The sequence below is a fragment of the Molothrus aeneus genome, chromosome 24 (genome assembly GCF_037042795.1).
Source record: "Molothrus aeneus isolate 106 chromosome 24, BPBGC_Maene_1.0, whole genome shotgun sequence".
Lineage (NCBI taxonomy): Eukaryota > Metazoa > Chordata > Aves > Passeriformes > Icteridae > Molothrus > Molothrus aeneus.
The window spans coordinates 2,908,873-2,925,196 of record NC_089669.1 but is presented as its reverse complement, the minus strand read 5'-3'; the positions used below and the strand labels follow the sequence as shown (position 1 = coordinate 2,925,196).

At 59.4% G+C, this 16,324-nt stretch overlaps 2 protein-coding genes across 9 annotated transcripts in view; both read left to right on the top strand.

Annotated features, from left to right (window-relative positions):
* Window positions 1-9,155, top strand: part of PLEKHA6 (pleckstrin homology domain containing A6) — a 51,352-nt gene extending 42,197 nt beyond the window's left edge. For 5 of the 8 annotated variants that reach the window (XM_066565162.1, XM_066565158.1, XM_066565159.1 and 2 more), the window contains 9 exons: window positions 652-798; window positions 2,627-2,753; window positions 2,841-2,929; window positions 4,132-4,329; window positions 4,429-4,593; window positions 4,739-4,872; window positions 5,368-5,510; window positions 6,608-6,729; window positions 7,000-9,155. In XM_066565162.1, coding sequence (XP_066421259.1) covers window positions 652-798; window positions 2,627-2,753; window positions 2,841-2,929; window positions 4,132-4,329; window positions 4,429-4,593; window positions 4,739-4,872; window positions 5,368-5,510; window positions 6,608-6,720 — 1,116 coding nt within the window. In that variant the 3' untranslated portion in view covers window positions 6,721-6,729; window positions 7,000-9,155. The remainder of the gene's footprint in view (window positions 1-651; window positions 799-2,626; window positions 2,754-2,840; window positions 2,930-4,131; window positions 4,330-4,428; window positions 4,594-4,738; window positions 4,873-5,367; window positions 5,511-6,607; window positions 6,730-6,999) is intronic. The other 3 variants (XM_066565161.1, XM_066565157.1, XM_066565155.1) reach the window with 2 other exon arrangements.
* A 933-nt stretch (window positions 9,156-10,088) lies between these two features.
* Window positions 10,089-11,590, top strand: GOLT1A (golgi transport 1A). The gene is made up of 5 exons (XM_066565385.1): window positions 10,089-10,113; window positions 10,599-10,690; window positions 10,767-10,945; window positions 11,266-11,329; window positions 11,552-11,590. Exons 1-5 carry the CDS (start codon window positions 10,089-10,091, stop codon window positions 11,588-11,590), a joined length of 399 nt encoding a protein of 132 aa, XP_066421482.1.
* Window positions 11,591-16,324: the final 4,734 nt, after the last annotated feature.

The following is a 16,324-nucleotide window of genomic DNA, read 5'->3' as shown; positions in this document are numbered from 1 at the left end:
TGGGGACTCCCCAACCTCACCTGGCTGCACAGAGGTGACACCAGCGCCCCCAAGAGCTGCCAAGAACCCTTCACTCGGACAGCCCCAAGCCCTGCCTGGCCTTGGGGACTGTGACCGTGCTCACAGGGGTCCCAGGATGAGGGAAGAGATGAGGATCTGACTCCATGTTTCACAAGGCTTGATTTATTATTTTATGATAGATATTATATCGAAACTATACTAAAAGAATAGAAGAAAGGATTTCATCAGAATGCTGGCTGAGAATAGAAAAGGAAAGAATGATCACAAAGGCTTGTGGCTCAGACTCTCTGTCTGAGCCAGCTGGGCTGTGATTGGCCATTAATTAGAAACAACCACATGGGCCAATCCCAGATCCACCTGTTGCATTCCACAGCAGCAGATAACCATTGGTTACATTTTGTTCCTGAGGCCTCTCAGCTTCTCAGGAGGAAAAATCCTAAGGAAAGGGTTTTCCATAAAAGATGCCTGCAACAGGGGACAAGCAGCAGGATGTGGCACACCGAGAGGGACCCCCTGGAGCCACTCCCTCTCCTCCATCCCTTCCTCCAGGACGCTCCCGCCGTGTTTCTCTCTCTTTTCTAACTCTCTGTTCCTTCTCTGCTCTCACGCCTCCCGCTCTGCCCGCCCCAGGAACCGGGCCCGCCTCGACCTCCCCTCCCCAAGTCCTACGTGCCCCTGGAGTCTCCTCCGGCCGTTCCTCCGCTCCCCAGCGAGAGCCGCCTCTGGCCCTACCCCGCCTCCCCTTCCTGGCACCAAGGAGAGGCCAAGCGGGGACAGGTACCGAACCCTGCCGTCCCCTTCCTCCTCCTCCTCTTCCTCCTCCCCGTGGCATGGAAGGTGCTGGGATGAGGCAGGAGCTGGAGCTGCCCACCCTGAATCTGCAGGGACAGCGTGGAGGTGGCACTTGGTGCAGGGACAGCTCTGTGTCCTGCCCTGCCACACCCCTGGTATCCCCAGGGTCACCACGCCCTGTGCACGCCCAGGACAGGGATTGTCCCCTCCTCCTCCTCCCCCTCTTCCTCCTCCTCCTCCTCCTCCTCCTCCTCCCCGTGGCATGGAAGGCGCTGGGATGAGGCAGGAGCCGGAGCTGCCCGCCCTGAATCCACGGGGACAGCGTGGAGGTGGCACTTGGCACAGGGACAGCTCTGTGTCCTGCCCTGCCACACCCCTGGTATCCCCAGGGTCACCACGCCCCGTGCACGCCCAGGACAGGGATTGTCCCCTCCTCCTCCTCCTCCTCCTCCTGGGGAGGTTGTACCTGGTTGTCCCCTCTGCTTTGCTCTGCCTCTGTCACTGTCCTTTCATGTGGCCGTGTGGCACTGGCAGGCTCCGAGCCCCCAGCTCCGGGGCAAAGCTGGATTTGGGAACTCCTGGTGACACCTTGGCCGTGTGTGGGGACACAGGTGACACGAGTGTCCTCACGGCCAGGGGTGGGGATGTGTGACCGTGGAAAAGCAGTGGCTGTGCCAAGCTGGGAAGGGGCACGGTGCCAGCACAGGGGGCACAGTGGTGGCTGTGTCATCCAGGGGTGTCAGGGTGAATTTAGGGGGACACTCTGGGCTGCTGGCCCTGTTGTGCCACCCCTCTGTCACCCCAGCAGTTCTCATGGGATGCAAGAGGGGAAGGACCCCCAAAATGTCCCTTTGCTGGCTCTCCTGTCCCTGTGTGACCCCATGGGCACAGAGTGCTGTGGGAGCCCAGCACGGAGCCAGGATGTCCCTGTCCCCAGCTCCTGCAGGCTGTGCAGGGATTGTCACCCTCGTTGTGGGGACAGCAGTGGGTGCCCAGCCCTGACAGGGTGGGACACAGCAGGGACAGGAGCAGAGCGCCCTCAGCTCCTCTCCCCACAATTTTGGGGTGCTCTGGTCCCACCTGGCCTCTGTCTGTGTGTCCATGGAGGGTGATCACAGTCTGGCTGTCACCCCAAGAGCAGCAGGTGTCCCCTGTCCGTGTGTCCCTGATCTGTCACCCCAAGAGCAGCGGGTGTCCCCTGTCCATGTGTCCCCTTTTTGTCACCCCAAGAGCAGCCGGTGTCCCCTGTGTGTCCCTGATCTGTCACCTCAAGAGCAGCCGGTGTCCCCTGTCCATGTGTCCCCTTTTTGTCACCCCAAGAGCAGTGGGTGTCCCCTGTCCGTGTGTCCCTGATCTGTCACCCCAAGAGCAGCGGGTGTCCCCTGTCTGTGTGTCCCCTTTTTGTCACCCCAAGAGCAGCGGGTGTCCCCTGTCCGTGTGTCCCCTGTCACCCCAAGAGCAGTGGGTGTCCCCTGTCCATGTGTCCCCTTTTTGTCACCCCAAGAGCAGTGGGTGTCCCCTGTCCGTGTGCCCCTGATCTGTCACCCCAAGAGCAGCGGGTGTCCCCTGTCCGTGTGTCCCTGATCTGTCACCCCAAGAGCAGCGGGTGTCCCCTGTCTGTGTGTCCCCTTTTTGTCACCCCAAGAGCAGCCGGTGTCCCCTGTCCGTGTGTCCCCTGTCACCCCAAGAGCAGTGGGTGTCCCCTGTCCATGTGTCCCCTTTTTGTCACCCCAAGAGCAGCCGGTGTCCCCAGGCAGAGCGTGGCCCCCAGGCAGGACCGGGGCTCACTGGGGGCCTTTTCCCCCCTGCACAGCCCAAACCAGGCCTGGAGCAGAGCAAGAAGGAGCCCCCCCGGCCCAGCCCCCCCGGCCCCACACCCGAGGGGCTCCCACAGACCCGCCCGGAGCACGACAGCGACAAACAAGCAGCTCTCAACAAGGGTACGGCACCGGGGACAGCCGGGGGTGGCACTGGGGCCCTGCCCCGGCTCCCCGAGGGCTCATCCCGGTGCCGTGGTGTCCCCGCAGTGGGAATCGTCCCCCCCAGGACCAAATCTCCGGCGGAGGAGGAGGCGGTGCCCAGGAGGAATGGCCTGGCCAACGGGCTCAGCTCCCGGGTATGGCTGGGCTGGAGGGGCTGGGTGAGCTGGGGGGGCCCTGCTGCAGCCTGGGGACAGGAGGGTGGCTCCGGGTGTCACCATCTGTCACTATGGGACACGAAAAAACACCAGCGCGCACCGCTGTTCTCGAGGTGAAGGAAAAAGGGGAGTTTATTTTCTGGCTCCAGCATTTATAGTTTTCCGAGAGTGACAGTGGGTTGGAGGGTGACAATGCCACCTCTCCAATGACACTGGGCAAACCAACAGCCCATCAAATTTCTCCTCCTCCATAAAGGAATGCAAAACAATGAGTTATTTACAGAGTGTGTATGAGAAAGTTCACTACAAGAATGTCAACATCAGAAGGCTTAGAAAATCTTAAAAAACCAGGGTGACAACCATCCACCTCCTGGAGACCCCCAGGGTGAATTCAGCACCTTCCCCACTGCTGGGAGTTCTCGGGTTGCTGTTTGTTAATTGCTGCCCCGAGATGTGCAGGGTGTCTCTGTTTCTGTCTCTGCTTCGGCCCATGCGGCTGAAGAACGAGTCTGGACTCTTCACTTTTCACTCTTGAGGTTGTTTATTAATTCTTAGCTATAAAATTTTCTTTCTGCCCAGCCGAGGTCTGCTCAGCAGGGCAGCCACAGGCACTCTGACCACCCCAAGGGTGGTGTTGTCCTTTTATACTACAAACTACGTATAACATATTGACACTGAATTCCCAATACCCATCACCTGTGTTAGACAGTGCACTTCTACTCTAAACCAATCCCAAAGTGCCAACATCACTGCAGAAAATGGAGAACAAGAAGAAGAAGAAGAAAGGCTGGACATGCCCAAGTCCCTCCATCTTGTCCCCATAACCCCCATACCAAAAATCCTAAAATCGACCTTTTCACCCTGTGATAATTTTATTATTATGCTATTTAAACTTCTGTGACTTTCATGTCCTCATACAAAGCTGGTAACTTGCTCCAGGGGTCACAATCAAATCCCCAGGTGCTCTGGGCTGTGTGCCAGGGTCTCTGAGCCCCCCATGGGGTCCTGGGCAACTCTGGACACCCGGAGGGATGCGCTGAGTTCTGACAGGGAGTGACATCCTCGGAGTGACATCCTCGGAATGTCACAGACATCCCAGCGGCTCCCGGCAGAGGAGGGTGGCACTGGGAGGATGTGACCGGCCACCAGCGGGTGACCGTGAGGCTGTGACTCGTCTCCAGGAGAGACCCAAGAGCGCCGTGTTCGCCACCGAGACCAAGGTGAAGATGAGCGTGGAGGAGCAGATCGACCGCATGAAGCGCCACCAGAGCGGCTCCATGAAGGAGAAGCGGCGCAGCCTGCAGCTCCCCGGCCCGCAGCCGCTGCCCGGCCCCCAGCCCGACCCGCCCGGCACCAAAACCCCCTCGTCCTACAAGGTGGTGAGTCCCCGAGCCCGCGGGGACACCGCGGGGTGGCGCAGGCGACAAGGCGCCACGCCGTGGGGACGCTGAGCGGGACGCGCCGTCTGTCTGTCGCAGGTGCGGCGGCACCGCAGCATCCACGAGGTGGACATCTCGGACCTGGAGGCCGCGCTGCGCTCCGACGAGCCCGACAAGGTGTACGAGACGCCGCAGGAGGAGATCGCCCGGCTGAGGAAGATGGAGCTGGAGCCGCAGCACTACGACGTGGACATCCACAAGGAGGTGAGCTCGGCCCGTCCCCGAGTGTCCCCAGGGTGGCAGCAGCCCGGAGCAGTGTCCAGGCAGGGGTTGGGGGTCAGCGGGGGGGGCTGGAGTCCCCCAGGGTCCGGCACAGGGCAGCACAGAGCTTGTCCCTCTCTGTCCCCAGCTGTCCACGCCGGACAAAGTCCTGATCCCCGAGCGCTACGTGGAGCTGGAGCCAGAATCGCCCCTCAGCCCTGAGGAGATGAAGGAGAAGCAGAAGAAGGTGGAAAGGATCAAGACTCTCATTGCCAAATCCAGGTGAGGCTGTAGTGCCCATGCCACCAGCCATGCCAGGGGTCATCCTGAGGGGCACTGACCGCCCAGCTGCAACCCGCACCACTTCCCAGGGCACCCTGAGCAGAACTGACCACCACCTCTGTCCCTTCCCTGAGCAGAACTGACCACCCACCCTGAGCAGAACTGACCACCACCTCTGTCCCTTCCCTGAGCAGAACTGACCACCCACCCACCTCCACCCCTTCCCTGAGCAGAACTGACCACCCACCCTGAGCAGAACTGACCACCACCTCCACCCCTTCCCTGAGCAGAACTGACCACCCACCTCCACCCCTTCCCTGAGCAGAACTGACCACCCTGACCACCCTGGCCATTCCAAGACCACCCACCCACCTCCACTCCTTCCCCACCCATCCCAGGGGGACCCTACCACACCTCTCCCCCATCCCATCCCATCCCATCCCATCCCATCCCGGGGGTCCTGGCAGGGGTGCTGACCCCAGGTGCCATTCCCAGCCTGCAGAACGTCATCCCCCTGGGTGAGGGGGAGGTGGACACCCCGCAGGACCCTGAGGTGCAGCTGCAGGAGCAGGAGAAGAGGATTGAGATCTCCTGTGCCCTGGCTGCCGAGGCCTCGCGCCGCGGCCGGATGCTCTCGGGTGAGGAACGGGGCCTTGGAGGGCCAGACCCTGCAGATTCCTGGCACAGCGAGGTGCCAGGAGGGCAGGGGAGTGAGGACAGCACAGTGGGCAGGACAGGGGTCAGCCTTGGGACAGGGGGACAGGTGATGCCAACAGCTCCTGGGCCTGCCTGCCACACCTGGGGCTGCCCACGTTCCAGCACGAGGGTGGGAGTGCCTGGCTGGGTGGCATGAGGTGGCATGAGATGGCATGAGGTGGCTGAGCAGGCACGGTGGCACCCCACGCAGGGAGGCTGTGGTGTCACCCCATGCCCGGGGAACTGTGGTGTCACCCCTTGCCAGAGGGATTGTGGTGGCACAGGCTGGCACCTTGTGGCCGTGCATGGTGGCGCTTCATGCTGGGGGAGGATTGTGGTGGCACGCTGTGCCCAGGTGAGCACGGTGACATCCTGCACCTGGCTGACTGCGGTGCCACACTGTGCCTGGGTGCCCACGGTGCCACACCGTGCCAGGTTGCCCACAGTGCCACACCGTGCCAGGCTGCCCACGGTGCCACACCATGCCTTGTCCATGAGGAGCCCTGCCGGGAGCTCACGTGTGCGTGCTGTGCCCAGCTGTCACCCTCTGTCCTTCCTGCCAGCTGTGACTGCCCTGCCGGCCATGGCTGTTTGTCCTTCCCAGCTGTGGCTGCTTTTCCTGCCAGTTGTGGCTCTATCCTGCCCAGCTGTGCCTGTCTATCCTGCCAGCTGTGATTCTGCCCTGCCAGCTGTGACTCTGCCCTGCCAGCTGTGATTCTGCCCAACCTGCACTTGCTTCCCCCCTTTCCTTTCTCTTTCCTCCCTGCCCCTGCCCTCTGCTCTGTCCCCTCCGCTGTCCCCTCCGCGCTGTCCCCTCCTCCCTGTCCCCTCTGCTGTCCCCTCCTTGCTGTCCCCTTTGCTCTGTCCCCTCTGCTCTGTCCCCTCTGCGCTGTCCCCTCCTTGCTGTCCCCTCCTTGCTGTCCCCTCCTCCCTGTCCCCTCCACTGTCCCCTCCGCTCTGTCCCCTTTGCTCTGTCCCCTCCGCTGTCCCCTCCCCTCTCCCGTGTCCCTCACCCCGCTCTCCCGTTTCTCGTTTCCAGCTCAGTGCGCCACCCCCAGCCCTCCCACCTCCCCAGCCTCCCCGACTCCACCGACCAACCCCCTCTCGTCCGAGCCGCCCCGGGCCGACAGCAGCCACCTCATGCGGGTGTGAGCCTGTGACGTAAGCACCTCTTCTCTCTGACGTCATCCCCTCCATCCCCTCGCTGCCACGTCAGCCCCGGCTCCTCCATGGACCGTGTACCCCCCCCCCCCCAAAGCCGAGCCCCCAAGGCCAAATGGGGGAAAGGGGGGGGGGTCCCAGCATGAAAACCGGGGGGGTCCCAACCTCCCCCGGCTCCTTGGAGCCAAATCCCAGCCGCGTTTCCCATGGGGGGTGGGCACAGGGTGGAGCCCCCCCAGCTCAGCCCCTCTGTCCTGTCCCCCCCACCAGCTCAAGCCCTGGCTGCTGCCGGCGCCATCAAGTTCCACGGGGCCACGTTTTAGTCCCCTCCTGAGGTGACACCGAACCTCTCGCCACCGTCCTCGGTTCTCCCAGACCCCCTTCCCTCCCTCCGGCGGCGACACCAGCGGGAGAGGTGGCACCGACGGGAGCCACGTCCCAAGGAGACGGGAGGGGGACTGGGATTGTCCCCAAGGAGCCCCCAGGGCTGTCAGTGGACACAGGGACACCCCCGGACAGCTGTGACAGCGGCCACAGGGACACAGCTGTGACAGTGGCCACCAGGACACAGCTGCAACAGTGGCCAAAGGGACACAACCGGACAGCTGTGACAGTGGCCACCGGGACACAGCTGCAACAGTGGCCAAAGGGACACAACCGGACAGCTGTGACAGTGGCCACCGGGACACAGCTGTGACAGTGGCCACAGGGACACAACCGGACAGCTGTGACAGTGGCCACAGGGACACAGCTGTGACAGCGGCCACCAGGATACACCTGGACAGCTGTGACAGTGGCCACAGGGACACAGCTGTGACAGAAGCCACAGGGACACAGCTGTGACCGTGCCACAGGGACACAGCTGTGACAGTGGCCACCGACCCCGTGGCGAGCACAGGACTCCTGGGACAGCCCCCCAAGGTCTGTGAAGGGGCTCTTGGGGTGGGGACCCACCTGTCCCCACCACGGATGGTGCTGCCACCTCCCAGCGGACCTGGCTGCGGCTCCTCGGGCGCCGTTTCCCCTCCCTGGGCTCTGACCCTGATTTTGGAACCCGTCTGTGTCACCGCCGGTGGCTCAGCCGGAGGAAGAGGGGACAGGACGGATGGAGGTGGCACTGGGGGGACACGGAGGTGCCCAGGGCGCTCCAAGGGCTCTCCAAGCACGGAGCAGGAGCTCTGGGCAGGGATGGGGGCAGAGCAGGGAATTGGGGTCCAGGTGGGATAATGGAGCTGTGGGGTCGGCAGGGACCCCCTCCGGAGGGTGGGGACGGTGCTGAGGAGGGGTCTGGGGACAGAGGTGTCACCTGGGGACAGAGGTGTCACCTGGGGACCTGCTGTCACCTTCCAAAAATCCCTTCCCGCGGCTCTCCAGCCCCTTCCAGCGGTTCGGATTTCCTGTAGCAAATTCCTCCTTTTCTTTATCATCCCGGAGAGTGGGAAAGAAGCAGAATCCCTGGAAGGATGTGAGCATGGCAGGGGCCAGGAGCTGGATCCCAAATCCCACATCTCCAACCCCAACATCCATCCCTCCTGGCCCCATCCCAAACCCCCCAGGACTTCCCTGCATCCCAATCCCAACTTAGCAATACTTGTAGGATCCCTGGAGCCCTAAACCCTGCTCCCATCTGAGCCTCCCTCAGCCCCTTTAGCTCATAAAGCTGGCCCTTTATTTTGCTATTTACATGCCTTAATATATGTTTGATGGAAATTCTACATTTATAATATATATCTATATTTGGTTTTTCCTCTTCTTTTCCCGGGAAAAAGCTCGTGCCGAGCTCTCTCTTCTCCGCAGGATTTGTTGGCGCCAGCCCCGCCAACAAAACAAAACAAACAAACAAAAAAAAAGATTCTTTACCAATTTATCAGAGGGGGAAGGAAATAAAAAAACAAAACAAAACAAAACAAAAAAAAAACCAAAAAAAGAAGAAGAAAAAAAAAAGGAAAAAAACCTATTTAAAAAAATATATCTATTTTTTCTGCTTTTATTAAAAGCAAATTTATTTAAAATAAAATATACAGAGACTGTAAGTTTGAAGAGAGGATGAGTTTATTTCCCTGTGTCCCCTCTTGGGTCACTGGGGCAGACCCCCCCTTACTCTGGGGACGCCTTGGGGACATCCTGAGGTGGCTGTGGGGCAGCAACTCCCTGAGCTTTGGTCCCTTTGGGCAACTCTCCAGGACCCAAAGCTCCCACCCCGCCCTTCCCAAAGCCACCAGCTGCTGTCCCCAAAGTATGACCCGGCCGCGATTTTATTTTATTTTATTTTATTTAAAAAAAAAACAATAATAAAAAAAAAAAGGAAACCAAACCTCAATCAATTAATTTTATTTTGGTTATTATTTTTCATAAACACTTCATAAAGCAGTGACTTGTTAACCCGGAAAGGATTTGCATCGGGAGGAAATAAATAAATAAATAAATCTATTTATGCATTTCGAGAGGGTGGGACGGGAGGGCTTTGGTTTTCTGGGATATTTTCCTAGCAGTAGAGAAATAAAAATATCTATGAAACAACAACATTCTCCTGTCTTTTATTCCTGGGAGTGGGCTTGGATGTGGATTTTAGTGTTGGGTTGGAGAAGCAGGGGGTGATGACTCCAGAGGCAGCTGCTCCTCTCTCTCCCTGGTTTTTGGGATTTGTTTTCCCTCTATGGTTGGGTTTGGTGCTTGTGGAGGTGCTGTCTCCAAAACTGTGACACGAAGCCGCCACGTCCCCCTGGATCCACCGTGTCCCTGATGGAGCCACCATGTCCCCTGGAGCCACCATGTCCCCTCAGAGCCACCATGTCCCCCTCAGAGCCACCATGTCCCCCTGGAGCCACCTTGTCTCTTGGAGCCACCATGTCCCTCTGTAGCTACCATGTTCACCTGGGGCCACTGCATGCCCCTTGGAGCCACCGTGTCCCTGCTGGAGCCACCATGTCCCCCTCGAGCCACCTTGTCCCTCTGGAGCCACCATGTCCCCTGGAGCCACCTTGTCCCCCCTGGAGCCACCATGTCCCCCTGGAACCACTGTGTCCCCTTGGAGCCACCGTGTCCCTTCTGGAGCCACTGTGTCCCTTCTGGAGCCACCATGTCCCCTGGAGCCACCATGTCCCTTTGGAGCCACCATGTCCCCTTGGAGCCACCGTGTCCACCCGTGGCCTCTGCATCCCCCAGGAGCCACCACATCCCTCTGGAGCCACTGCGTCCCTTCTGGAGCCACCGTGTCCCCCCCCCGGAGGTGGCACCGTGGGCGTTCCCGGGCCGTTAATGATTCCCAGGATGACGTGGGGACTAAAGGGCTTTTCCAAGGGTCACTCTGCAAGCGGGGCCACCCTCGCCCGGCCTCGCCCAGCCCCGTCACCGCCAAGATGGTGTCCCTGAGCGACTTCCAGCGTAAGCAGGCATGGGGTGGTCTCGTGTCCCAGCTGGAATTCCTGTCCCGGCTGGAATTCGGGATCCAGGAGCTCCGTGGGGACCTTTGGCACATCCCAGTCCTGTCTGGGATCCCCCCTGAGTGGGGTGGCTGGGGCAGGGAGGGGTGAGATGGAAAAGGGGATGGGCTGGGGATGGGGAGATTCTCCAGGATCATCCAGGGATCATCTCCAGCTTTTCCTGGAGGGAAAGGGGAAAGGGAAAGGCTCGGGGAAAGGCTGGGCAGGGATTTCCCGTGGAGTTTTCCTTTGCGGTTCCTGATTTATCCGATGCCCTTGGGGGGTTTCTGGAGCACCAACGGCCTCCTCCAGGCCTGGCCTGGGTGCAAAGGCTGGTCCTGAGATTTGGGGGAAAAGCCCAAAGGGTATTTTTGGGAAGGAGCAGGACAGGGAGGTGCTGGGATCCCAGGTGTGGAGCCTTTGCCTCTGCTTGCCCGTTTTCCACAGGGATCGGAGTGGGCCTGGTCGGCTTCGGCCTCTTCTTCCTCCTCTTTGGGATCCTCCTGTACTTCGACTCGGTACTCCTGGCTTTTGGGAATGTGAGTAGGGCCGGCCTGGGGATCCCCACAGGGGGATCAAGGAGCGGCCCTGACCCTCTCCCCTCCCTCCTCCCAGCTCCTCTTCCTCTCTGGCTTGGTCTTCATCATCGGCTTCTGGAGGACCTTCACCTTCTTCTTCCAGTGGCCCAAGCTGAAGGGCACCAGCTTCTTCTTCGGGGGGCTGATTGTGGTCCTCATGCGGTGGCCGATCCTGGGCATGCTGCTGGAGGCCTACGGCTTCATCTCCCTCTTCAGGTGCAGGATGGGATCCTCAGGATGGGATTCCTGGGATGAGATCCTGGGCATGGGATCCTCAGGATGGGATCCTGGGCATGGGATCCTCAGGATGGGATCCTGGGCATGGGATCCCTGGGATGGGATCCTGGGCATGGGATCCCTGGGATGGGATCCTCATGATGGGATCCTTGGGATGTGATCCTTGGGATGAGATCCCTGGGATGAGATCTCTGGGATGAGATCCCTGGGATGGGATCCTTGGGATGGGATCCTCGGGATAGAGCCTGGGCTTGGGGGATGCTCCCCAGAGCTCAGCAGGACCTTTTGTGTCCACACAGGAGCTTCTTCCCAGTGGCTTTTGGGTTTTTGGGCTCGCTGGCAAACATCCCCCTGCTGAGCCAGGTAAGAGGAGGCTGGAGACCCCTTGGGCTGGGCAGTGCCTGGCTGGGATCCAGGAGATCCTGGAGACCCCTTGGGCTGGGCATCCCTCTGTGCCCCTCGGGATGGGCAGTCCCTGGCTGGGATCTCTCCCCACGGATGGGATTGCACAGGAAATGTCACCGCGGTGTCCCCAGAGCTGACCAGGTGGATTTTCCCGCTGATCCTGGTCTGTCCCTGTTGCAGCTCCTGCAGAAAGTGGGGGACAGCGGCTCCATGGTGTGACCTGACCATTCTGGGCCGAGTGGCTGCGATGGGACAGGGTGAGAGAGCCCCAGGTCTGGCTGTGCCCAAGAGCTGGGGACTCTTTTGTCCCCAGGACCCTCAGTGCTGGCCAGAGCCACCCCCGAGCAGGGACAGTGTCCCCTCACTGTCCCACAGGGCTCCTGAGCCAGGCTCCGGGCTCCAAGGGCTGTACCAGGCTGGATTCTGGAATTCTTGCAGTTATTTAATTATTTTCTGTGAAAGATTTAATTTAATAAAAAAATATCTGACAGTGAGCTCAGGCTCGGCTCCTTTCCATTGGCTCAGGGCTTGTCCCAGCGCTGGCACCTCCCAATGTCACCAGGAGGCATCGTGGCCATGGCTGGAGGTGGCACAGGGACATTCCCGTGGCGGGAGATGACACAAACACATTCCCATGGCTGTTCCTGGAGGTGGCACAGGAACCTTCCCCTGGTCATAGCTGGAGATGGCACAGGGGACATTCCTGTGGCTGGGGGGTTCCTCCACAGGTTTTTCCTTGGAATCAGCCTTGGCCCTAGGCTGGGTTTACTGCCTAGGGTCAGGGTTAGGGTTACAGCTGGGGTTAGGGTTTGGGTTTTTAAACGAGAAAGCCTAGAATTCCAGGCACACTGCAAAAGGCATCCCAAGGGGAACAGAAAACTGCCAAGAAAACAGAAATGTGCCGTTCTCCACAGCTTTTGAGGAACCCCGGAATCATGGAATGATTTAGGGTTTTAGGGATCTTCACACCCATCCCATCCCATCCCATCCCATCCCATCCCATCCCATCCCATCCCATCCCATCCCATCCCATCCCATCCCATCCCACTCCCTGCCATGGGACACCTTCCCTTACCCCAGGTTGCTCCAAACCCCACCCAGACACTTTCTCCATTCCATCCCTCCCCATCTCCTCCAGGATCCTCCATTCCATCCCTCCCCATCTCCTCCAGGATCCTCCATTCCATCCCTCCCCATCTTCTGCAGGATCCTCCATTCCTTCCCATCCCAGCCAGTCCAGGATCCTCCATCTCCTTCCCACCCTTCCGGTCCAGGTTCTCCAGGATCTTCCCTTCCTTCCACCCCTCCCCATCTCCTCCAGGATCCTTCACCCCTTCCCTTCCTCCCACCCCATCCCCATCTCTCCAACCCACAAACGCATCCCCTCCGTGCCTGTGACCCCCAAAACCTGACCCCATTTTGGGGTTGTCCCCGTTCCCCACAGCTTTTCCAGGGCTGGGAGCTCCCTCCCCAGAGCTCCTCTCCCGAAGGATTTTCCCAGGAATGTTTCCCCCTCCAGCTCTGTAAATCTTCTCTCTGGCAGGGTTTTGGTTTCAAGAACCAGCTCCGGGTTTGCCCTGACGTCAGTCCCCGAATTCCCCCGGTGCCAGTGCCATCCAGAGACTCCCCTAAGCCCTTCCCAAAAGTTGCTTTTACCCTGGAGCTTTTTGGTCACCCAGAATGAGGATCCTCATGAGCCTCGTGTGCTTTCACCGGCAGCAAAATACTGGATTAGAAAAGTGTGGAAAATGTGAGGGAAGAGTAGAAATTCACCTCCATTTTTCTGTGCTGCTGCTGCTGCTGCAAAAAAAAATCCCTCAGGAAATCAAAGCTGTTTGGCCAAACTTCCCAATGATTTTGTTTGGAGTGGAAAGAGCTGAAGAATTTGGATTTTATTTTAAGGAGAGCACCCACACAGCCTAGCAGGAGAGAAGAAGGAATTTATCCATGGGGAAGGCGATTGTTCCTCTCTGGGAAATGTTTTCCTTCCATTCTCCCTGAAAAACAGACAGGAAAACAACTGGAAAATTCCCTGCTATTTCCAGAGGAGCTGCTCCTGATGGGATCCATAATTGGATAAAACCCCGGGATTTTGGAGCAAGGTTCCCCACATGGATCCAGTGAGGGATTCCTGCCTTTCCCTGAAGCCCTGGAACCTCCTCTGCTTGAAAATTCCACTTAAGGGAGACGTTTTGGGGCTGCATGGGAAGAGTTCAGGATCTTCCCTGTGGATCTGAAGGGCTGCGAGTGAACCCAGCACTGTCCCAGACCTGTCTGATATCCCTGTCCCCTTCCCTCCCATGTCCCTGTCCCTCTGACACCCCCAAAAACACTTTTCCAGGTTTTTTAAGCCTTTTCCATCACAGCACAAGGGGCTGGGAAATTCCTTGAGGGGGTTTTCCCGGCACTGGGAAAGTGTCCCGTGCTGGGGACATCCCAGAGCCCTGGAGCTGGGACAGCCACCCCGGTGGCCGCCCCAGAGCAGCAGCCCTTGGCTCTCTGATGGATTTGGGGAAGTCACTTTCCCCATTTTCCCTCCATTTCCCATCCAAGGGGGTTTTGGGGCCACCCCAGTGGCAGGGAAGGGTTGTGCCCCTCTGGTTCCCCCATCCCACAGCCCTTCCCAGCTCATCCCACCCTGGATGCCCCACAGGAGAGGGGTCCAGCTGTGCCTGCTGGGACAAAGCCATGCCCAGAATACCCCAAATCCTCAGGGATCCCACAGATGTTGCTGCCCTGGACCAGAAGGGGCTGGAAATTCAGATCCTCATGAATTGGGACCCCTTTTCCTTTTGAAGCCCCAAATCCTCAGGGATCCCACAGATGTGGCCATGCCCAGAATACCCCAAATCCCCATGGATCCCACAGATGTGGCTGCTCTGGACCAGAAGGGGCTGGAAATTCAGATCCCCATGAATGGGGACCCCTTTTTCCTTTTGAAGCCCCAAATCCTCAAGGAATCCTACAGATGTGTCTGCCCTGGACCAGAAGGGGCTGGAAATTCAAATCCCCACCAACGGGGACCCCTTTATCTTTGAAGTCCTGCTGCACCCGTGGCTTTTCCTGTGGGGAACGGAGCTTGGCAGAGCCCGTGGGATGCCCGGGCAGGGATTTACAGCCGTGGGCTCCCGGCCAGAGCCTCTCAGCTCCTGACCCCGCTCCCTCCCCGCAACCTGTGCCGGCCACGAGGCTCCCCGGAGTGACGCAGGGACACGGGTCCTGCGTGGGAAAAGACGTCAGGGATGGGGGCAGAGCCCCGTGGGGCTGAGCCCTGGGGCCTGCCGGGGTCAGCAGTGCCCTGGCAGCCAAAATCCCACAGGGAATGAGGCGGTAAATGTCCAGCTTTGGGGGGAAAGTTGTTTGGAGTTTGTGGGGTGTGCCTTGGACTGGGGTGACAGCAGGGCCCTGAGCAAATCCCATAAACAGGAGGGTGACTGTGGGGCTGGGCTGGGGGTGGGGGGGAATGTGTCCTCAGGGTTCTTCCAAGAACATTTTTATTGCCTTTGGGGTAATTTCCCACTGAGATTCCCGAGGTCAGGAGACCCTGGGAGCGGCGGCGCTGATGCAGCATCCCCCACCCCGGGCTGGGCACTGCCAGGGAGGCACAGCAGCCTGGAGGGGGGCCAGGGGTGCAGCCGGAAGCTCCTGAGGGTTTTGAGCAGCGTCTCCCATCCCAAACACCAGGATCTGACCCCATAAGGAGGAGCTGGGATGGGTTTGGCTGTTCCCTGCTCGGAGCTCCAGAGCTGGGGCTGGGGGGGTTCCCCAGAGCACCCCCAAAGGGCAGAGGGGGCTGGGGGGGTCCTCACTCGGTGTCTCCATGGCCAGCAGGGCTGAGTGTCCTTTGCCATTCCCATTCCCCTGGGGGGAAATCCCACCTGCAGCTGGAGTCTGGGGACATCTCCTTGGCCAGGATGTCACCCAGATCTGTGCCACCACCCAGCACCCCCCCATCAGCTCTCCCAGGTGGCACCAGCAGGGATTTGTGCCCTTCACATGCTGTGCTGGAGAGTGGAGTAATTCGGGAGCAACCAGCCCCATGGGATGTGGGACCCATCTCTCAAATATCCACAGCTCCCCTTGGCGCGTTCCCACCGGGCACAGGGGGCATCCTGGCCCTGCCACCCTCCATGGGGACTGTCCCAACCACCTGCCCGGTGCTCTCCATGGCATTCCCACCCTGCTCAGTGCTCTCCATGCCATTCCCAGCCTGATGGGAATTATCCATGCTATTCCCAGTCTGCCCAGTTCCATCCATGCCATTCCCAGTCTGCCCAGTTCCATCCATGCCATTCCCAGTTTGCCCGGTGCTCTCCATGGCATTCCCACCCTGCTCAGTGCTCTCCATGCCATTCCCACCCTGATGGGAATTATCCATGCCATTCCCAACCTGCCCAGTTCTATCCATGGCATTCCCAGTCTGCCCAGTGCCATCCATGCCATTCCCAGTCTGCCCAGTTCTATCCATGCCATTCCCAGCCTGCCCAGTTCCATCCATGCCATTCCCAGTCTGCCCAGTGCCATCCATGCCATTCCCAGTTTGCCCAGTTCTATCCATGTCATTCCCACCCTGCCCAGGTCCATCCATGCCATTCCCAGTTTGCCCAGTTCTATCCATGCCATTCCCAGTTTGCCCAGTGCTCTCCATGCCATTCCCAGCCTGCCCAGTGCCATCCATGCCATTCCCAGTCTGCCCAGTTCTATCCATGCCATTCCCAGTTTGCCCAGTGCCATCCATGCCATTCCCAGTCTGCCCAGTTCTATCCATGCCATTCCCAGTTTGCCCAGTTCTATCCATGCCATTCCCGGTGCTCTCCATGCCATTCCCAGCCCTGCCCCTGCCAGGGGAGGAGAATCCCGCAGGGATGGAGGATCCCGGGCTATAAAAGCTTCCAGCCCTGCGGGAAGGGACGGGACGGCGCCGCCGGCAGGGAGGGGACAGCGGGGGACACG